Source organism: Echiichthys vipera (genome assembly GCF_963691815.1).
Source record: "Echiichthys vipera genome assembly, chromosome: 5".
Lineage (NCBI taxonomy): Eukaryota > Metazoa > Chordata > Actinopteri > Perciformes > Trachinidae > Echiichthys > Echiichthys vipera.
The window spans coordinates 25,035,849-25,058,621 of record NC_139830.1 but is presented as its reverse complement, the minus strand read 5'-3'; the positions used below and the strand labels follow the sequence as shown (position 1 = coordinate 25,058,621).

Sequence of the window (22,773 nt, the reverse complement as noted above, 5' to 3'; positions counted from 1 at the left end):
ATGTAAGTATTGCTTTTCCATGAAAAATATATATTTAGTCCGAATTTTTTATTTTTTTTTATTTTGACGGGTTTGACAATGAAGTTCTATCAAGTTCTGTTTACATTGTACCAGCCAATAGCGGCTGGCATTGCGTGTTGTCAGTGTTGTCTGTTTTTAGGCTACAGAAACAAGGAATCATTTTGAGTTGAGCGAGTTAATCGATTTCACACCACTCAAAGAAAGACTTCTTTTAAGAAGTTAATGAATTAGTCCAAATTAATCGTTACCCTGTATGCCTCATCACTTGAAATGGCGCAGGCTGATCGCTTGACACACTCGGCAACGACCCTGGCAACCCGACTGCTGGAATTCTTTTTTGTTGTTGCAACTACGATCTTGAGACAGATGGCGGTGTTCTGCACATTCTTCATATTCAACCTTAAAGGCTAAAGTTTTTTTCATGTAGCTGTCTATCAAAGAAAATGGACCTACATAGAAATTGTACTGAATTGATGTTTTCTTTTTACAACTAATCAGTTTGGAGATTTAGGAAGCCCTTGTGGATTTTTTTGTTTTCATGCATTTTGTGTTCTATTGAACTCAATTGATACTAGCAATTAACCCAGATTACCATGGGAGTACTCAGCATTGCCAGAGTTGTTCAGGTTTAATTAACATCTTCAAAGACTCCCTGTTTACCAGATGTTTTCAGCTCTGTTTGTATCCTGCATGTCCCTCAAGTCCTCTCCCTCCCCAGCTCTTGTTTGTTGTATGTCCACAACATCGATATTTTTGAACCCATTCCGTATTTTCTCTGTGTTCATGTCAATGTAGAAATGACATCTGTCGTGGAACTCTTTTCAGACCGCTTCAGTTTTTCTGTAAAGTCCGGTATGTGAACTGACCAGTGCTGCCCTTCCAGAGCAGTTGCATGTGCTGCATGTGTGCTGCTAATCATATCATTCACTCAAATCTAAAATCCAAACCTTTTAATGAAATACTGTTGCCTTCTTAGCACTTCACAATCATTTGGTCAATATGGGTTTAAGGACACAGACATCTTCTTCAATGATTCTACTTGTCTGCAGTTACTCAAATAATACTTTGATTTACATCATTGCGAGAATCAATTCATCATTTTGCCTCTCTTTATGAGTTTGAAATCTTCTGGCTGTATGGGAACATACATAGCTGATTTGTATTTAATGATGTACCAGGGAATAGGATAAGGGATTGACTATTGAAGAAGATACTGAAAATTAAATACCCTGATTAACAATGGTTGAATTGATTAGGTCAAATGTTATGGAAGCTTGATATATGCTCATTATTGGGATGTGTACTAGAATATAGAGCAAACTCATCAGTGTTTGTTACTGTCGCACAGCACAGCAGGTCCAGCACTGCTCACCCTTGGTGAGTGTTGCTGAGCATGGACAATAACTGCAGTTTATTTGTAGGCCCTCTCATTTATCATAAACGGCGATGCCCCAAGGTGCTTGTTCCAACCACAAGGACAATGTGGGCCAAGCTCCAGTCAGCTTCAAGCTCATCTATTCATCCTCATTATAATAAAGATGCTGTTACACCTTTAGCCCCGTCAGAATCAGGCCATCCAGCTCAGAGCCTCATCTTTAATGGGTTGTTTCACACAAATTACTGAAGGGGTATTCCGCCATGCAAATGGTTTTATTTTATTTGACCACATTTTATAGATTAATTCATATAATTTAATGTAAGTGCTCAAAGCTATGAAATAATATAAAGCAGCAGTGAAGTGTCCTTGGTACTTTGGAAAGTCCACAGACTCTACTATCAACAGTTTTCATTGGGAGTTCATAGGGCTGGGCAGTAATTCAGTGTGACAATTTATCGTCTTTCAATGGAATCGATATTTAAAAAAAACAAATTTGTGTTATACAATTATGTTGCAGTTTGGCTTTACGATTAAAAATTGTAATATCGCCCAGTAGGGAACCCAGATATACACTATATCACCAGAATAATATAAAAATGTCTATTGTGTATATTTTTCCATATAGTTTCTATCACAATGTTGAAAAAACTGTGGTCAAACTGCGTTACATAATTACAGAATTTGGACGAAGCTTTGATGATCTGATCCTCGCACGTTAAATTCATTTTGAGCTAAAGTTCTTAAAGTTATAATCTGAGATTTCTATCTAGCTAATTGTCTGCTAAGTTTGTATCTATCAAAGAGTGAGTTAAAACAATGCTGATCGATCATATGACCACTAATGAAAGCACTTGTTGCCTCTCTGCCGAGAATTCCAATCTGTGTGTCTGTGGTGACATTCCCTCCGAAGAAAATACGGCGCCATGTTAGTGACGCTGTTGAAAACCGTTGGACTACCCTGTGGGATCGTCACTGCTGGTTATGCTGCATTCACTTGTAATCGGAAATGGGGAACTTCAAACGTCTGCGTCAGGCTTGTATGGCTTTAAGAGGGTAACATATAGGGGACGGACTGGAAGTAGAGAGTTTAGTAAAGTTTACAAAAGGGCAAAAAAAATAAGTCAACACACCTAGCGACCATGAATGTGGCAAGATTGAGGCTCTAAAACTACAGGCTCGCCTGGAATTACATCTTTCCGCCAAAGAGGCCACTACAAACAACGTATCTCAAATCTTACGGATTACAGCTTTAATAAAAAGGAAAACTCCCAGCCCTAGGACTTCAGCAGAAAGTACTGATAACACTGTGTCACTGTATCTGGAAACTGATGCTGCTGTTTAATCTTTTAAAATGTTTTCAATGTTTTGAGCATCACAAAAGAAACTCCTTCCACTCCCACTGTATTGGTTAGAGGCATTAATATCGGACGGATATCTCAAAAGCTACATCCAGAACTATCCTTGTGGCTAGATAGAACCAGAGGAAACACTAACAATTAGTTGTTGTTGTTTTTAAAATTTGGTTAATATTACCTGTAATCGCAACAAATGCAACTTGACATGGCTCCATGCTAGTACTAACTATCACTACTGGGTGGGTTTTGTTTGTGTTTGCCAGTAGCATCACTTAATGTTTTGATTAAATGACTACACCCTGTAGCAGTGTTGTGTTTCAACTGCTGATAATGCTCAGAGAGCAGTTTTAAGCTATATAGCATAGTGAGGTAACACACAGATGTTGTGATGGTATATGCATGTTGGGTGCAACATAAAAGACAAATCACTCTAATACTAAGCACACGTAGCATTAAATTGGGAGAGGAATGTGATACACAGAGCCAACCGAGGCCAAAGTTTGAAGTCAAGCATTTGCACATGAGCTATTTTAGTCACACTAGTCCTTTTATAGTGGTCTCAGCCAATGTAAACAAGGTCTGTCCAGGGGCCCCAAGGCAATGAGATCAGACTGAGAGCAGCTTTTCTCTGAAATCTTTCCAGGCATGGCGTTATGACACTGCAGGCACTGTCAGAGTCCAACAGAAGATTGTGGCTGGAGGCCATGGATGGCAAAGAGCCGGTGAGGAACTGTGCCTGTTTGTTTTTGAAATCCTCATTTTGAGCTGGCTGCTGTTTTTCCAGGATGTTTTTTAGTTTGTTTGTTCGACAAGAAAACAATACCAAAAGGGAATGATGTGTCACTGGCCCCCTCTTCTGGTGGGTTCAGGTGTAGTCTTTCTTCCTCACTATCCACTTGTACTAATAATAGGACAGTCCACTTAAAGCTTAGAATCTCTACAGAGAAACTGTCTTATATAATATTCTGTCTGGAATTTTGTTCAGTTTTCACCAAAGGTTCCTTAACCTAACAGCTGTGTCTACTTTCTCTAGATTTACAACCTGCCAGCCATATTAAGCAAAAAGGAAGAGAGTAAGTGTCTTTTTTTATCAAACCCCTTTCATTATAAAATTGCATAAATTTAGCGTTTAAAGACTTGGAATAAAGTTCCCAACACACATACATATATCAAACACATTTTGTTACCTATAGCTATCTGTTCATTAACACAATAACTTGACATACACCCACTGAGCTGATATAGCGGAGCCTTCCAGCACAAGTGCTGTATCTTATTAGTCAGACAAGCACTGGGGAGAGCTTGTTATTCCTGCATCATGCGTGGTAAACCCAGGCAGTAATTGACATGTCAACCCTATTCCCATGTTGTGTTACAGCATTTCTTAATGAGGCGGGCTTTAACTTCGTAAGGAAATGCATTGACCTGGTGGAGATTAGAGGTGAGGCATTTAAATCTCTCATCTTTCATCTGTCAAAAGGCTTGACTAGTCCTGGCTGCGATCATGAATGACAGTGAGCTTCATTCATCAGTGGACATTGAATTTTCACAACAGAAAATCTTTGTTCCACTTATTTAATTTTCTTTTTCATTGCCACGCAGGCATTAACACAATGGGACTGTACAGAATTGGAGGGGTCAACTCCAAAGTACAGAAGTTGATGACAACAGTCTTTTGTAAGTAGCCTTCAAATCAGAAAAAAACAAAATTTTCCTACTCTCATAGACTAATGCAGTCTGTGTTTAAAAGGACTGTATGTATATATTGTTGTAAGCATTATGTGTGTTCATTAAGGTTTGAATTACAACACTCAAATGTTTAGAGTAATTACATTGTAAATTTCACAAATATGCCTGGATTGGTTTAATTATGGTGTAATTCCACACGCTGCGCTCAGTAACAGCAGAATCTCACTATCAACTAAACCAAGTAGAACTTAATCAAATCGTGTAAATGAGCCATAATCCTCAATTTATCCGTTCTCTGCACGCAGTTTCCTCATTCAAACCTGAGTTTTTACATTAAAATGTTTTGCGGTAAAACGATATAACTTATCACATCATGACCTGAAACATTTTATAACAACTAATTATCAAATTTTAACATGAAAAGATTTACGGTATAGATCAATAATATACAGTATTGTTCTGACAAAAAAAGTTTCTTGTTATAACGTGATAAGTTTGTGCAGTATGTCGTTCCAACAGGAAAACTTCATGTTATAGCATGAAAATATTTTGTGAAGATTTAAAAAAAAAAAAGATCTTGTTATAACAATAAACTTTCATGTTATAATGTCATACTGCGCATTACACTTCTGTACATTCTCACATGCCATGTGGCAAAACTGATATAAATACATAATTCTTTAATTTCCAAAGGCCTAATTGGTCATTTTCTCATAGCTCTAGTGTATAAACAGCTCATGTTTGACAGTCATCTCAAGTCGAATCTAGAACTTTGAAAACATAATGTGACCCTGCATAGTGAGGAAAGAGGTCCTCCTTGTGGTGTGACAGTGTAACAGTCATCTGGCCTCATATTACCTTGCCATTACCTTATTAGGTGACCCAAAGTGATCCTTTTTGCATTCATTTCATACATCTTCGCAGGATATGTCTGAATGACTTATTAAATCATCTCTAAAGCTTGATCTTCATGGCTGTGTGACAATGCACTTGCACTTTATTTATTTCCAGTTCTCCTCCTGAGTCTCTCAACAGTAAGGACAATATTTTTGATGTTCATTTAAGCAGCCTGTCAGCCTTTCTTCACACAGTTTAGGGCTGTGGTGCAATAAAAACAAAATGTGTTTCCAATAGCATCCAAGGCACCTGTGGATCTGGACCTGGATCCAGAGACATGGGACAACAAAACTATCACCAGCGGCCTGAAGAATTATCTCAGGTCAGCTCGCCCCACCGGCTGTGTGTTCTTAGCTTTTCAGGAATCATCATTATCTCCATAATGCCTCTTTGAAAGCTCTCTGGCGTTAGTCGTGCATGCAACGCTGCAGTGACTCATAAAAAGCTGGCTACACTCAAAAAACACATGTCACTCAGGAAATGCATGACAGCTTTTCTCTTTTTTTACCAGGTGTCTCTCTGAGCCCCTAATGACCTTCAAGCTCCACAAAGATTTTATCCTGGCTGTCAGTAAGTTATGAGTCACTATAATATGTATTATTTTACACGAAAGAGAATTTCTTAGCTTGGCAAAGCAGGGTAACATTTCATGGTCCCACATTGTAAAAGTGAGACTGCCCCATCTTTTTTGATTATAAAGCAGGTCTAGGTGCTGTTTAAATACTGTGAAAGTACTAAAACACTGAGAAATGCACACAGCCTGTATTCAGAAACTGTAAACTTAAATCAGTCGTCAGGACTTCTGTACGGGAGTTGTGATGTCACAGCTATACTATATATTGGTAGAAAGTGTTCTTGCAGTCAGTGTTGGTGTTGTTTTTGCCATAATTTTAATTTTACAGTATATACATGGAATCCAGGTGAGGTTTAATCAAAGTAGATTTTTTTCTAAATTACATTAGAATATTATGTTAATCTGATTAATCACCAACTGTAATACTTGTTAAATCTTTGTTATACTTGACATATCTAAAATCAGTCTGTCTAAAAGTCAATAATTGGTTGCTCGGCATTTTTGTGTTTTGTGTATCTGAGTCTCTTGATCATTTTATATCCATTTGCCTTTTGTCAGAGTCAGACGACCAGAACTACAGGGTGTGTGCTGTCCATGCTTTGGTTCATAAGCTGCCCGAGAGGAACAAAGAAATGCTTGAGCTCCTAATAAAACACCTCGTCACGTACGTATTCCTGTAATGAATCCGTTACACTGCAGCCTTTAAAAGACCTCACAGGCCTATGACAGATGATATAAATATGTGAGACTGATTAAATTATCTTCACTGTTCGAGGACACCTTAATATATTTGTAGGTGTTTCTAAAACTGCCAGTACCTGGTAAAGAACAAAAATGTCACCACACTGTTAAAGAGTATTCATTATCAGGAGAGAACAGCATCTTGTGTAACGTCAGTGTCCTCTTACTGCAGAGTTTCTACACATAGCCAGTTCAACATGATGACGGTGTCCAACCTGGGTGTCATCTTTGGGCCCACCCTGATGCGGTCACAAGAGGAAACTGTGGCCGCCATGATGAACATCAAGTTTCAGAACATTGTGATGGAAATACTTATCGAGAACTTCAACAAGGTCAGTAGTTTTGTTTGGCTTTGGACGAACAGTATGCTTGTAGATTTCTCTTCCCCTATACCTTCAATTCTTACTTGAAAGGTATTTTATTGTGAAGTTCACCCTACCATTACTGTAACACAAGCAAAACTCTGATGATGTGCAATTTAATATTTGACAAAAAGACAGAGCATGACACTGCATCCCCAAGTCAGCTTTCGAGATTAAGAACATGCTTGCTGATACATGCAGCTGTTTCCTGACCTATTCATTTTCCCTATCCTTGGTCCGCCCGCTGCTTACTGTTGTCCCATGTATATTCTTGCTGCTGCTGTTTTGCTTTGCCTGTTTGTCTAACTGCTTGTGTATGCTACTCTCGTTCTGTTGTTGTGTTGCCAGACACTGGCTACCTGCCTGTTGCTTGTGTGCTAGTCATTAACGTAATCCTTGTTGTCACATGTAATGCTTGTTATGATTGCATGTAAATAGTTGGTGTGTTCGACATATTTGGATGTGTGCTGCTGTCTTTTTGCTCCTATACCCCCCTCCCTCAAGAGAGCCTTTGCCACACTGCCATTGTAAATAAGAATTCAATGAAACTCAAGTTGTTGTTGTTTTTCTTTTAAACAGAGATATACTACATTTTGTTTTCCAAACTATTTCACACTTTGCCTCATGTATGACTTGTCTGTCATGTTAAATGTGAGTTGCTCTGGTTAAAGAGGTACACACTTAAACATGCTATTAGAGCCATAAAGCTGTAAAATAAGCATTTATTGGGTTGAAAATGGCTCAACACGCCCCCTAATGTTTAAAATCAGCCCTAACCTTGCAAGTCCAACACTGAGGTAGTCAAAGAATCTCTATACAAAACATCTGCATCTCAGGCAGTGGCAGAGGAAACAAATGGTGTACACTTCTTGTGTTGTAAACATCATGTGGATGGATGAAAAGTTATATGTACATAATTTATTTGTATTTTCTTTTTTTGCTAACATTAGATATTTACACAGCTAACAGCCATGTTTGGCATTGCAAAACTTGTTCATCTGAGTCGTTCGCAAAACTTAATTGATGTTAGCTTAGCTGTGTTCACAGATCTCACAAGACTTTGTTGCTGAAACAGGTCTCTTACTAACTAAATATTCTCCTAATCCGTCCGCCTGAAAAATGCCCACAAAAATGGGTCCAATATTTACTTCTGTGACTATGTTGCAAGGGAAAGGTCATAATCTGTGGGCAGCCCTCCTCCCCTCTTGAGTCTCATGATATAGATCTTGGTTTCTCCCACCTCTATAGTGGTCAGCGAGGGTCTTAAAATATATAACAAACTATAAAAACTATTAAAATTCCAGTCTGCATTGATATACATTAGAATAACCTGATTGTGCAGTAATCATTGTTCCTGGACCTCCAGATCTTTCACCAGCCTCCAGACCCCAATGTACCCTTGCCTCAACCCCCAAGCCGGCCTGGCTCCCGCAGGAGCAGGGCCATCTGTCTGTCCACGGGGCCCAGGAAGCCCCGCAGCCTCTACACCCCAACACTGTGCCTGGCAGATGCAGAAAGTGAGTACCGCCACAGGTCTTTACACCACAATTTTCCAGTTGGTTACCTTTAATATCTCTCAGGTATCTGCTCACACTGTTTCACCAAATTCCTGAAAGATTTAGCTCATATTATGTGTTGCTTTTTTTCAATTATTGTAAAATGAAAAGCCAGTATAGCTTCCAGATTAATATTATCTCTTAGATAAGGGCATTTTCTGTAAGCCATGGAGAAACCACAATCACATCCTCACTCAGCAGGTTTTAATGAGGGCCTTGTATGCCTCTTCTCTGGTCCCTGCATAGGTGACACTTTCAGTAGCAGTCCAAGCAGCACCCCCATGGGCAGCATGGAGTCTTTGTCCTCCCACTCCTCTGAGCAAAATAGCCCCTCCAAAGAGGCTTCCTCTGCTCAGGTCAAGGATAAGTCGCTCTTGGACCTCCGCAGAACGCCATCGCAGCTCTCAGATGGCCCCAGGAGTGCTATGTGTGTCAGCAGCCCAGAGTCCAGCTCCAGAGAGGACGCAGGGCGTACAGATGGAGAGTCAGAGGATGCTCTCAGCCTGTCCTCAGTCAGCACGACACCCAGGATGTCTCCTGCCCCCAAAAAAGCCCCACACTGCCGCATTGACCTCAGGCCGGCACTGCTGAACCGCTCAGCTGGTCTTTCTCTGAAATCACTGCATATATCTGAAGGTAGGATAATCACCAGTTTTAAGCCTCCCTGGCATTAGTTCATTGATTTAGTTTCAACTGTTGTTTTCAGGACAGAATTCATAAACTAAATAGTTGTATTTTCACAAGTTGTCCTCCACGATGTAATACTTTCAGACTGACAGCACCCCCTTGACTCAAGCATATTTTAAACAGCTGTGGTAAAATAATATTTACATGACTCATTTCAGTTACTTGGTGCAGTGTGTGAGCTGGTTTAGTATCAAACTTGAATGTTTTTGTGTCATTTATAAGGAGGCCTCTTATTTGTGTCTCCCTTAAGACCACAGGAGCTGCTCTGGTTCATTCCGAAGTCTGTCAACACTGGATCCCAATGAGAGTTTGAAGCCTGCACAAAACCCAGACCTTCCACCAAAACAAATGATCCGCTACAGGATGGACACTTCAATCAGTAACGGCTACCAAAGACCTGGCTCAGTGTAATTCATTTTAAAAAGCATATCATGTTTTTAACCTACCCCTTTTATTTAGGAACACACAATATGGATTTTTTACAGATAAGGGATAACCTGCTTCTTGTGGCCAATAGATAACAGATCATTTCTAACTTATCTGTAGTTCATGCACACCTGACGTTATGAATTATACATTATACAGAAATGCAATGCCCCCCAACAATTATTTTTTAAAAATGGGATATAATATTCTCAAGATAAGGCCTTAAAAGTATTTTATTCTGTTTACAAAGGACTAAAATACTAGGCACTGGACAAAATAATATGTAAAATATGTTGAAATAGAATCTGCACACATGATAATGCTCGCATGAACCTATATTTATTTAATTACTACCACGTTGACATTTGTGTGTCTAACATTACAATGGATGGTATGACGTTGATGTTATAGGACAGTTAGGGGGGGGGGGGGGGGGGCAATTATTATATACATGAAAGATTGTCTTGATGCAGAAAAGTCAATCATTTAAAATTGATTTCTCTTATATCCTTCATACTTTTACTTGTATGGCTGTAAAGTTTCCATTAAATTTAATTCCAAGTGATATTAAAAAGGTCTTAAAAAGTCTTAACTCGGATAACCCTGGGGTCACCCTGTCAATTAATAATGAAAATACTGGTTGTCTGATACCTCTGAAAGTTTTGTGTCATGTGCCCCCCCAAAGTAACTGCAAGTCAATCAGGCTTGAGGACAATAGCTCAGCAAATTTCTTTCCGTCTTCCTCCCTCTCTGTCTCTCCCCTGTGGGTCATCAGCCTCCTCCTTCATCTGCTTATGAGCACTGAGCATCCAGAGGTCTATCAGATCAGATGATTATGTGTTAGGAGATTTATGTCTTTTCCTTTCTGGTGGGAGAGCAGGCTTTAATTACGTTCTGCCTGCTCTGGGGTTGATGTGACCCAGCACCAGTCTGCACTCGTTCTCCCGGGACAAATAGATTGTTTGACTTGTCACGTCTGGGAAGCCAGTCACAAAGTCTCTCAAGTAGTTTCCTTGTATAGCGCAAACCCAGCTTGCCCTAGGCTCTATTGACTCCAAGGTTGTTACGCACAGGGTCAAGTGCAGCCTTGTTATACAGTTTAACTCAATTTAGCACCCCGCTGGAGCCAGGTCCACCCTGAGGAAGGAAACCTCCCGTATTGGGTTGTTACGCCTTTCACCTCTTTCTAAACAATGAGGAATGCTGGTAGGTCCAAGAGAAATTGGGCAGACTTGTTTTGATTTCTCTCAGAGACAGCATTGCTGATTAAATGATATATCAAAATAGGTAACACTAGTATGTACATAGCCTGATACTTTTATTTGGATGATGCAATTTACCAGACACATGTTAATGTTTTCCAGGTGTTTATTTTATCCCTTTATATTAATAAATAACTATATTCTTTTTCAGGGTTGCAGCCAGAGCAATGCTTTTTGAAAATGCCTCTTCCCTACAATCTGTTCCAGTCGGAAGGTGCTGTAAAAAACATGACACTGTCTACAACTGTTTCACCTAATTAATCCCACTCTCATCTCCTGAAATTTTGTTGTTGTTATAGAGATGCCAAGGCGATGTATTCCTGTGAGGCAGAGCACAGCCACGAGCTCAGCTTTCCCCAGGGGGCGCACTTCTCCAACGGTAAGCAGTGTCAATACAAGGCGAACACAATATGCTTTAACTTACTGCAGACATGCTCACAACAGTACGCAAGCCTCCAGGTGTAGGTTGACTGGACCTCTGAACAGTGTACACAGACTGTCTCTTGTGCAATGGCAGCACACTGTAAGGACTTGGCTAATTCCCAGTGTTAAGTAGAAGCATAAAATGATTTTGCTCTTAACATGACACCCCCATATGAATTGCTAAAATATAAACAACCCCAGGATTTTTTATTGCCTGTTGCCTTTTCCATGATGAGATTACTTGGCCTACAACCAGTGCAGACAGGTCACTGCAACCTAGTGATGGAAGGCACCAGCGCCTGTTCCCTGTTAACACAGGCAGCAGAGCCAGCAGCCAAATGCAAAAACGTCAACAAATGCTCCCTACCACTTACCAGCAGACAGAGTACTTTTATTGCTCTCAACATTAACAGGGCAGTTTTCTCCACATCCTTATTCAGCATATCTCTGCTGGGTAGTTTTAGCAGATAGTCTTTAAAGCTGTTTCTCCTAATTTTGGTGCATCTGAGCAATGATTTGCTGTTTTTATGGCTTATAGTGTATGTGTGTGATTAAGCCAGGCAATCCTGCATTCAAGCCTGCTAAAATACTCCTTAGGGACGGAATTCAAAGAGCAGTTTGACCCAGAGTCTTTCTCAATCTGATCTAAATATTTATTTCTCTGCCTAATAGCATCGTTTTTTTTTCTCTAAGACTGGGAAATTGCGTAACTAAATACAAGCCCAGTGATTCTAATCAGGTCATGCTAGATCAAGAGGCTGCTTCTGCCTTCTATTCGTTTAAAGTATTTTTCTCTCTTTTTCTTCTGTAGTCTACCCCTCTGTTGAACCAGGCTGGCTCCAAGCAACATACGAGGGGAAGACTGGTTTAATCCCAGAGAATTATGTTGTCTACCTCTAATAGGCCCGTAAACATTGCATCTTTTTCATGGTATCCATGAAAGTCAAAAAAATACGAGTCATTGATTGTTGTCATAATCCTATTATTTATGGTAACTGACATTTCTGCATTTTTTGCTAAATCAATAATGTACCTTTTCAAGAACGACTTCATTGTGAAATGTTTGGGGAGTCTGCAGAGATTCAGAAGTTAAAGAGGAATTTCGGTTTTAAACCTGGACCTACAATTTTTTAAATGAGTCCAGTATTGAGCGAGAACCCAGCAGCCGCAGCAGCCAGCAATGTAATAGAATGGTGGAGTTAACTAGCTACAACTTGTGCCTGTCCATATCCAAAGGTGACGTTAATCTATGAACACTGCGGGAAGTGAAGCTCAACGTTTTGCTTGGGGCAAACAAACCATTGTTTATATTGAAAATCTTTAGAAAACACAAAGTTAAACTTTCTGTACTTTCTTCCCGGCTCTCGAACTCTCTCACTCATGTTCCACACGGCGCACTTCCGGAAACAAGTCACCTTGCTTGATTTCAGAATGAGACTTAACCATTTGTCCAACCATTTGTCCGTAATGAAGACAGACACTTGTAATAACAATTTGAGCCTGCCACTGGCAAAAACAAACACTTTTAGTGAATGTACATGTACATTGACAGTGCACTGTTGCCCTGTTCAATTACATTGCAGACTGTTGCTGCGGTTACAGCACTCTCACTCAATACTAGACCAGTTTCAAAAGTTGATGTTCCCATTAGCCACTTAGACACAAATACATGGGAAAATCCAGGTGAGAAATAATACAATTCCCCTTTAAGAAGACATAGATATGACATTATTGTTAGATGTAATAAATATATTACCCATCGACTGCACTGATGTTTTTAGTCCCAGTATTAAACTACAGAATCACAAAACAATCACATCCAATTACACAAGTTTTATTCTCAGAAATATATTATCATTTAACTTCCCATTATATCAACATAACACTTTCCTTTCATCGAGTTTTTAATATAAATCTGTAGTTTCATAAACATTTTATATTAGCTGCAATTGAACAAACTGTGATTTGAAATAATGATACTAATCTAATCTATTAGAATCTAATAGAAAAAAGCATAACGGGTTTGCACCTTTACTTTCATGTGTATGGCCTGTGATCATTACTGTACCTGCTCACTGCTGCAGTGCACTTTCTGGTTAGCTACACAGTACTGTACTGTACATTAATGCTCATGAGTTCTTCTGTAGGTGCTAATCAAAAATATTACCTTTGTGTAACTGTTTAGTACGATAAATTATCTCACCAAATATATGCCATATGTAAAAATGTGTTGAATATTTTCATATATGCTATGTTCAGCGGGGGGATCGTTCACCTTTAATGCCTCTTGTTGTACTCACTGGTACACTGGTGTACTAGGAATGGCAACAAGACATGTATCAGATTATGTTATGTTAAAGATACCATTTCAAATAAAATGTTCTATTATTATCTTAAAATGTAACTTCAGTGATACTATTTTAGAAAAACATAAAAGTAAGAAAATAATCAACAACACTTTAGCTCTTCAGTTATTACAAACTGAAAAAAATGACTCGAAAGACTTTCTCCCTAAATGCATTTGGTAAGGTATTTGAGATCCTGCACATGCCAAGATCAGGCTGTTCTTTTCCACCTAAATCTTTAAAAATGCGTGGTGAGGTGGCCTTGAACTTTCATACTGGAGTAATACTCCCTTAGAGTATGAATTTGCAGGGGGAAATGATATTTGTTTCCTAAATATGTAACATTTAGCATCCTTTTTTCTTATATGGCAAGCTTGTTTCCTTGCAATCATCTACTGTGTCTTAACGGTGTATAAACATGTCTTTAAATAAACAGCGTGATTTATAAGACCTGTGGTCCAAGTTCTTTGTCCCAGTTAGTGAGTTTAACGAGTGCTCACTGCAGAGATGAACTCTAAATCCAACATGTAAAACAGGCTGAACAAAACAGCTGTCTCTTTGTGTCCCTTCTTTTACACAGTTGAAAGGTCATACACTTCTCTTCTCGTATGATGTATGTTTCTTCCCATCCATGTATAAAAAAATGTGTTTAAATTGCTATTTTTTAAATAACCTCCACAAGGGAAGTAACATTTTTGGTCATATACATTTTTCTTGTCTTTGTTTTTTAACTGTTTAGCCAACACGTCCTCATAACCTAGCAACAGACAATTGCTGATGACTCCCAAATCGACGTACATGATCGTTCTGTTTAACGTTGTGAAACAGCTGCATGGTGGCGGTTTTAAACGTGTGATCGTAACATGTGTACTTTCTATTGTAACGTTTTCAAATAATCACAGATTTAAACCGTAGACTATATCATTTTGAACGATGCGGCTCCACTCTGTCCCACTTCACAAAACTGAAGCAAAAATATCAGATTTGTGCACCGCCATGTTTGAATTTTGCAAACAGTCTGTGAAGTAGTGATCAGGTGGTAGAGTCCCGTCCATACACCCGCCCGACTTTATAGCAATTGAGCACTAGACACATTCATCAATGACTGGTTCACACGTGGCTATCTTTCAAAATTCCATGAAAACATCATTGGCGCAAAAAACATTTTTAGATCTTAGCTATCAATCATGACGTTTAACCCCATTTTAGCATCAAATAACTAACTAAAATGAAACATAAGCACTTAATAAACACCATTTTTGGGGAAAAATGTATTGAGGTTTACTTTGACTTTTTTAGTTAGGCTCATGTCCCATCTGCTAACACGAAGGGGGGCGGGATTTATAAACTATACCGCAGCCAGCCCCCAGGGGGCAAGCAAATGTTATTGTTGTAAAAACACAAATACTACAGTAGAGCAACAAAAGTAACTACATCACGGAAAGAAGTTAGTTTTACTTTTGGTTTCACACCTGAACACCGGTCTCCTGGGTCCTGTTTTTCTTTGGGTGAGGAGGGTCTGTTACAGCTCAAAAACGTATAAACTGATTTCAGTTCTACTTTTTACTAAGCACTGCACTCACTCCAAATCTGTCATGCGTCCTTTAATGTCACTCACTGTGTGCATTTTGATGCAGATCTGGACACTTCTGGTCTGAGCATTGCGCAGCCTTCTTGGAAACGGAGTTATTTCTAATTCACTTAAGGTCACTTTTTTTTATCAAATATTTTACAGTTGATTACCTTCCCAGTTTCTCCTCCCTGAAGTAGGTGCAGTGAGTCACTCTGCTGCTAACCCTAAAAGAATGTGATTCTCTTAAATGGTAGGTTTCAGTTTCTCCTGCAATTCTCTTTTATTAAAAAATAAAATGTTGGCGTGAACTAAATAAACTAAATATATTGACTTAATGTTAGTATTTTCTTCTTTTCTGCAACTTAAGTAGAAAAAATATCAGTATCTCTAGTGTTTTCCAAAACTTTATATTAGCTACCATCTATACACAAGCTAGAAAGGGCTTTACTGATTGATTCCTCTACATTTATAATATTCAAGATAGTTCTGTACTTAAACATTTTTAAAGAACATTCTGTTTCACCTCATAAAATGACAGGGCTAAACACCATTAGAGGTAATTTGGAAAAGTATAGATGACTACAATAGTCCATTGAGAATCCAGTAATTGCGGAGTGAGTGATCCAGTCACAAGATGTCTCCAGGGATGTGTGATGTCTGTGCTGGCATCATCACTTGGTGTGGAATATGAGGGGCCTCACCATGCCTGCCAGGACCTTGGGAAGCTGGGACGCAATCACCTCTGACATCATCTCTGGAAACTCCACTTTCATGGCGTCTGCCTGGATGAACGTGCTCAGACAGAACAGGTTGACCTTTTTCACTATCTGTCAGAAGAAAGACATTCATGTTTGCATGGTACTCATTAAAGTAGCAGTTGATTAAAATATGAATCAATGCTTGTACTCAGATCTGCAAGGGAGCATACATCATGCATGGCGTCCATCAGTTTGGTGAGGTGGTAGAATCGCTGTGTGCATGCCACCAAGCCCTTCTCCCTCAAGTGGATAGCCTTGGTCAGCTCTCGGATGTAGTTTTGCCTCATGTCTTCAAATGCTGCCTGGCTTTTGAGTCCCTCAAGAGGCACTGAGAATAAACAAGACTCAATTTAAAAAATATATCTATATTTAAAGAACAATGATATAGTATGGAAGAGTATTAGGGACAGGGTTTTTTTTTTTACATTTCAAGAATAAACTACTGGCTTTTACACATCTACTGAATGCCTGGTGTAGATAAATTGGTAAAACTGTACTTCAATATTGGTTTAATAACAAGGTAATGATTTGCCTTTTAGCATATAAACTCAGTGTGATAATAAGTATTAGGATTTGAAGAGTTTGTGCCAAAATTGCGTCTGTTCTGAAGGAGAAACCACACAAACTTGGAAGATAATAAATAGCTGGTAATGGACAGATGCTAGGGTATTGACGGTTACTCTGCAATACAGAGAAGATATGTTGTATCACAAAACACAATAAGGCAATTGATCAAGTTGATTAATCCTGAAGGTGTGGAGCTCAGGCGGGCGGGGCGTCTGAAACACAGGCATTACGCAGCAAAGGTCCCAATGCGCTATGGCATATGGATTCATTTGATAAGCTGAAGCCATCAATGGTTGCATTGACAGTTTTAGTCGCGTTTTGTGGATGGAGGCGTACAGACCCAGAAGTTATAGTGACGTTATATTTTTGCCACATTCTTGAAGGAGAATATTGTGCAAAATTGGTCCACAAGCCGCATAGGAAAAGGTCTATTTTATTCCAGCCTTAAAAAAACATGATATCACCTGTTCATCTGATAATTTTTCAGTGTCAGTCAATCATTATCAGTGTCAAAATCCTGCACCAGTCGGTCCCTACAATAATTAAAAGCTAAACAAACACTAAAAAAATGTACCAGAAATGCCAGTCAACAATGTTTTTTGAGAGGTAACATGCTGCTATTCAAAACAATGTTTTTCACTCAGTGTAAAATAAGGACTTGATAGCTGCGGCTACATAATTCTTGTCAAGGTCCAGTCACTCTGTACAACACTCCCTTTACAGTAGATGATCCTCAAAGCTTCACATCTCTGTTTGCAACACTGTATACTAAGAGTGGTTAATTCAAACAAGGAGGTCGAAATAAGATAAAAAGTGAATTATGTTGAGTCCTTGGTTTTTACCTGTGTTGAGTAATATTATGGCTTTCATGCAGAGAAACTCCTCTCGGGTAACTTGAAGATTTGTGAACTCCTGAGGAATGAACTGTATCGCCAGGCAGAGGTCATAAATGGGAGATCTCCGCATTTGCTCCCTGACAAGCAAAAACATAAACATGTTTCTGAACAACCGAGAGCTTCTTTGTCATCCCAAAAACATTTATTATGAATAAGTATCACTTGACATGTCTATAACTCTTGCATGAAACTCAGATTGCCGGTGTGATGATGGGTACTTACTGGCTAAGAACCAGATCAGGTGCAAAGTACAAATATTCACTGGTGACATTCTGAAAGGAGCGCCACCCAAGAGAGAACACCATCAGGTTCATCCACGAGTACTGGATGAGGGTCATCTGATCAGTGATGTGAAGGTTACGAAACCCTTAAAAAAAAGAAGAAAATATTTCATCTATTCTATATAGTATGCATCCTTTCAGAACACCTGAGTACTTACTGTATATGCCATCATACGCAGCGGAGTACAGTATTATTATTCTGAGAATACGGCATTGCTAAATATTTCACAAAATATTTTATTTTAACATTTCCTGTGACAAACACTATACCACTTCTCTTATAACTGATATTCAAGGCATTGCAAATCCTTCTATCTCAGTTAGTGTTAAAGGCAGAGACCTTCTACAACACCTGCCAGTGGATCCCCATGGCGACAACTGTGGTGACCCTGAGTTGCAGAGAGCCATTAGTTACCTGGCAGAGACTTGGACCACTTGACGATCCACAGCAGCTGTTTCTCGCACAGCCTGTTGAGACTGTTGAGCAGAATATGTGGACCATCGGTCTGGGTGCTGTCATAACCTGAGTACATGATCTCTGGTTCGATGTTTTCCAATATATGGAGGATCTGTTGGGAGAGTTGCACTTCACGGATGCCTGGCATACAAGACATGGAGGTCAAGGCCTGACTGTCGCTGGACAAGGCCAAGTGGGACTGGAACATCAAGGATGGGCCCAAACCCAAGGCTTTCAAGGCCCCAAAACGCTTCAGCTTCCTGCCTGTGACATGAGTACAGGACCTTGGTTAGATTTAATGACAGAGAGCACAATTTGTGCCCATAACACACCACAGAGCTGTGCCCATCCATGCGAAGTATTTTCACAAATTGCAAAAGGATGCGGTTTCTTTTTTCTTTATCTTTTTTTTTTTTTAAATCTATTTTTAATATTCTGTTTTAAGCTCTTCATTAAATCCAAGAGTAACTTCGTGTTGTATAAACAGTTTCATCTGCCATATGGGTGCATTAGCTCCATGTTAGCATGCAAAAAGAAATCCAACCAAATTGTACCTCCGAGCATCATTCCCGCTTGGTAGCACTTTCGGAGGCGACAGGCAGGGCAATTTTTCCTCCGAATTTTGTCCACAATGCAGTCATTTCGTCCAGCGCAGAGATAGCTATGATGACCTGTTGAGTGAAAGGAGTACGGACAATGCACACAATTTTAACAGCACTTTATTTTCAAATATGTAAGGAGCAGGAAAGGCACATAATGAGGGGGAAAAGTGTGGAAGGGCTCTTGACTAATAACATGGCTACTCCCACACTGAGGCAGTGTTCTGAGGAGAGATCTAAGGGAAGAAAATTAGATAGAGGCAAGGCTGTGAGGACAGAGTGACACGGCCATGGTGAGACATAGTGGCTCTTATATATCTCGTGTTGCAAGATAACAAGAAAAAAAGTCAGAGATGGAGAACACGGTGAACACTGGTCAATGTGATACTGTTGCTAATGGCCTTTAACAACTGCCATAGAAGGTCAGGCAAATTAGATGTGGTAACTCCTTACCACAGTATTCACCTTAGACTTCTGATAGACATTAGAGATTACTATTCAGTTACAGTCTGTAACGCCCCCATTTGTATTTTTATTTAGTATAATATTTTTAATTGTTCATCTTAAAGGTTTTTTTTTTGGAGGGGTTGGAGAAAAAATGAGCAGAAGATATAAATAAGTTACACCTTTAAGTTTGCAGTAACCCTAAAAATCAGATATTATACAACATGTATAATGTAGTAAAGTAACAACAGTGGGCATGAAACTTTACATGCACCAACAGAAAACAGAAAAAGATCCACTGTCACAGTATAGATTGGAGTAAGAAGATGAAAACAAAGTGGGAGGAGTGATAAAACTGTCATGCACTTTGATCAGCTACCACTGGTCCAATGAATGATATGATAAAACCAGGGGGCTGTTAAACTGTCTGCTGTAGCTGATGAGGTTTTCCTAATATATTGTATTTGGCATGGACAATAAGTGTGTACTATATAAAAAGAAAAGAACATTTTGAACTTGTGCTTTAAAGGATTTGTAAACTAGAACATAACATCTTCAGATGTAGCCTAATAGGTAAAAGTTTTTCTTTGCTCACCTTCAACTGCTCTTTTAAAAAAGACTTTACAGCTCCCGCAGGTTAACACTCCATAGTGACAACCAGATGCCTCATCACTACAGATCACACACATTCTCTGAGGTGGCATGCTGAAAAAATGAAAAATATACATTGATGAACTCTTCTCTGAAGCTCAAATAAAACTGAATAAACTTTGTAAATGTAGCTATGTGAAATGTACAGTACATGGAATAAGTAACATTAAGGGGCAAATCATCAGTTTGATACTTGATTAGATCAAAGTCAAGAACTTAATTCTGCTTTAATAAAGCAGTCTACTTATACATGCATGATTGACTTGTTTGAGAGAATTTAAAGCTTATTAAAGAGGAATCTTGCCATGTTTGTAAGTAAAGACAAAGGACCATTGAGGACCCAGAGTTTATTAGTATATAATAGTAATTGATTAAATACCCGGGAAATGCGGAGAAAGGTGACGAGTTCCTCAGCGTCAGGGCCTGGTTGTGGATCCCATCATAGCTGTTGTGTGCGAACGGGTCCTCGATCCCCCCTGCGGACTGGCACCAGTACTCGGGCTCGGCCGGAGACGTCTGCATCTGCCAACGGGGAACTTCATTCTTGTACATCGTCAGTTGCTGGGCTGTGTGCGTATTGGCATCAAAGTTGATGACAGCCTTCCCGGATAAACCACACCTGGAGTCAGCCCTCGCCTGGCTGAGCGCCGGAAGCTGCTCTGGCTGGTTCAGGTCGAGCAGAAAGTTTGGAGATCCCCGCAGCCCCGGTTGAGGACCCGCCGCGAGTGGCGTGAATACTCTCGACTCCCCGCCGCTGAGCCCCAGTTGCTGCTTCATGTCGGTGTCACTGTCAAGAGCATGTATCTCCGATGGTGGTTCGAAGTTTTGACAGGGAGGGTCCATAATCACAGAGGGCTCGATTTCGTCTTTGATGAACTTGCACGCTCCGGGTGTCGAGGAGAGGCTGGCGCTTGCGCCTGGCAAACTATCAGATGTGGCCACATTCGTCCTCTGAACTTTAGAAAAATCTTCCCATGGCACAGTGTCACATTTCAGATATTCACTACTACGGTCATAAAAATGTTTTCCAGCAAGTGAACCATCGAATATGGTAACCGTTCCGTCGCCGCTTGAATTCAGACCGTGGAACAGTGCGCCGGCGTTCCCAAAATTACGCACGGAGGACGACATGCAAGTCAGCGACTGTGACTCGCTAGGCACTTTCGTATTAATGTAGCCAGATTCAATCAAGTCATTTACTGCTGTATCGGTGGAATCAACGATCGAAGTACTGATGATGGCGCTCATTTTCCCGTTTAGTTTATTTTCCATTTTCTGAAACGCGGAGCGCACAGCGGAGACTCGGGTGCGCCAGGAAGTTAGACGGTATGTCAGTTGATGCTCAGAGTCTTGCCTGTAATCCTCCTCCCCGTCGACAAACGCTGTGACTACGTAGGCTATTTCTTTCACAAATGAGTGTGTACAGTTTAACTGTTGCACGGAAGAAGAAAAAAAGAAAACCAACTTTTAACTTACGTGGTGATGATGATGACGACGAGGGTTTAATAGCGCGCAATTATGAGCGCTTTAAGAGAATATATCTGACATAAATGAGGAGTATAGTTCCTTGTTGTGGTTGTCGGTGTCATGTTTCAAAGATGAATGGGTGTTTTTCCTATTTCACAGATTTCCATTAGCTTCTTCCCTTGTTCGGACAAAAAAACCGACAAAGGCTGTCTGGAGAAGAACCGATGCAGAGCCACTCTAGAAATGTATGGAGTAACACTACCCTTACAGCAGACTTACAGTAAAGTAGCCAGCCAATGAGGAGAATGGATCCCTTCAATGTCAAGGGCCATTAGTCTCCACCCTACTGTTCATGAATGAGGTTCAGCATGATGACATTTGGGGCCAAATGAAAAACTATTGTAGACTAGGCGCCTTTTGAAGATGAGACAATGATACAATTATGTTCAACTAAAGGTCAAGACCCAATATTATTTTGTCATTATTAGTTTATATACTTCTTTAATACGAGTAAGTTGTCCATGAGAATAGCCTTAGAATAGAATAGAGTCTGAAAGGTGAAATAATCAGAGGACAAAATTATTTCTGCCCCTTTTGGGTTTTGGAGTTGTATTCTCCATTTTAGGACATTATTATTTACAGTTTATTTAATAGGGACAGATACAGTGTACATAGACAAACTGAGAACAGCTATCCAATGCAAGGATCATAGTGCTTATAGTATATTGTATTATATTATATTATATATTAAATAATGTTTAATTTTCAGAACGTTTCCAATTTGCAAATTTGCATCTTAATGGCTGCTGATTGGAGCTCTCCATTAAAGCATTATGTTCTTGTCATTTATTTGACAGAATGCTCATGAATAGTAGGATAGAGTGAAGACTATTTGGTAACACTTTGCAATAATGGTACAAATCATATGTTTCAAAATAGTTTATTGCATGAATTAATGCAGGATCCATCATGAATTCCTGTCACTCAACACTATCAAATAATCAGGTCACTATGACTTTATGTGATTAGATATGTAATAATCAGTTTAGGACTGTTAATGCACCATTTCTTCTTCTGGTTAGATTCCTCTTACATAGAAGTGTATCTCAGGACCAGTGGAGTGTAGCAGGATAGAAAAAGATGCCCTAAAATCAAAACCATCTAGCAAGTACCTATTGACAAATAAGAGGAAAATGATCAGACATGTTTAAGCTCCACTGTAAAATACGATGTTCCACCATGTGTTAAATCTATAATCGCTTAGAAATATAAAGCTGTTCTTTTAATCAGAGGGTGAGCAAATATATGGTCCTAAGATAACCTACACTTAGCTTGTCTGATTTCATTTTCTGTGAATTTTATTT

General features: G+C 39.5%; 2 protein-coding genes across 2 annotated transcripts in view; one reads left to right on the top strand and one right to left on the bottom strand.

The window, feature by feature from the left end:
* arhgap42b (Rho GTPase activating protein 42b) overlaps positions 1-14,144 on the top strand; it is a 78,380-nt gene extending 64,236 nt beyond the window's left edge. Inside the window, exons 11-24 of the mRNA XM_083914541.1 lie at positions 3,398-3,476; positions 3,788-3,827; positions 4,133-4,195; positions 4,357-4,431; positions 5,578-5,662; positions 5,852-5,910; positions 6,473-6,578; positions 6,828-6,987; positions 8,384-8,534; positions 8,820-9,209; positions 9,511-9,667; positions 11,100-11,162; positions 11,248-11,327; positions 12,183-14,144. Of these exons, the coding sequence (XP_083770667.1) occupies positions 3,398-3,476; positions 3,788-3,827; positions 4,133-4,195; positions 4,357-4,431; positions 5,578-5,662; positions 5,852-5,910; positions 6,473-6,578; positions 6,828-6,987; positions 8,384-8,534; positions 8,820-9,209; positions 9,511-9,667; positions 11,100-11,162; positions 11,248-11,327; positions 12,183-12,271 (1,597 nt within the window). The 3' untranslated portion in view covers positions 12,272-14,144. The remainder of the gene's footprint in view (positions 1-3,397; positions 3,477-3,787; positions 3,828-4,132; positions 4,196-4,356; positions 4,432-5,577; positions 5,663-5,851; positions 5,911-6,472; positions 6,579-6,827; positions 6,988-8,383; positions 8,535-8,819; positions 9,210-9,510; positions 9,668-11,099; positions 11,163-11,247; positions 11,328-12,182) is intronic.
* A 1,816-nt stretch (positions 14,145-15,960) lies between these two features.
* pgr (progesterone receptor) lies at positions 15,961-21,190 on the bottom strand (the record flags this gene model as incomplete). The annotated part of the gene is made up of 9 exons (XM_083913329.1): positions 15,961-16,116; positions 16,218-16,375; positions 17,457-17,587; positions 17,733-17,877; positions 18,207-18,512; positions 18,803-18,919; positions 19,887-19,996; positions 20,322-20,533; positions 20,681-21,190. The coding sequence occupies 9 exons, from the start codon at positions 21,188-21,190 to the stop codon at positions 15,961-15,963; spliced, it is 1,845 nt and encodes a 614-aa protein (XP_083769455.1).
* Between the last annotated feature and the right edge of the window lie 1,583 nt (positions 21,191-22,773).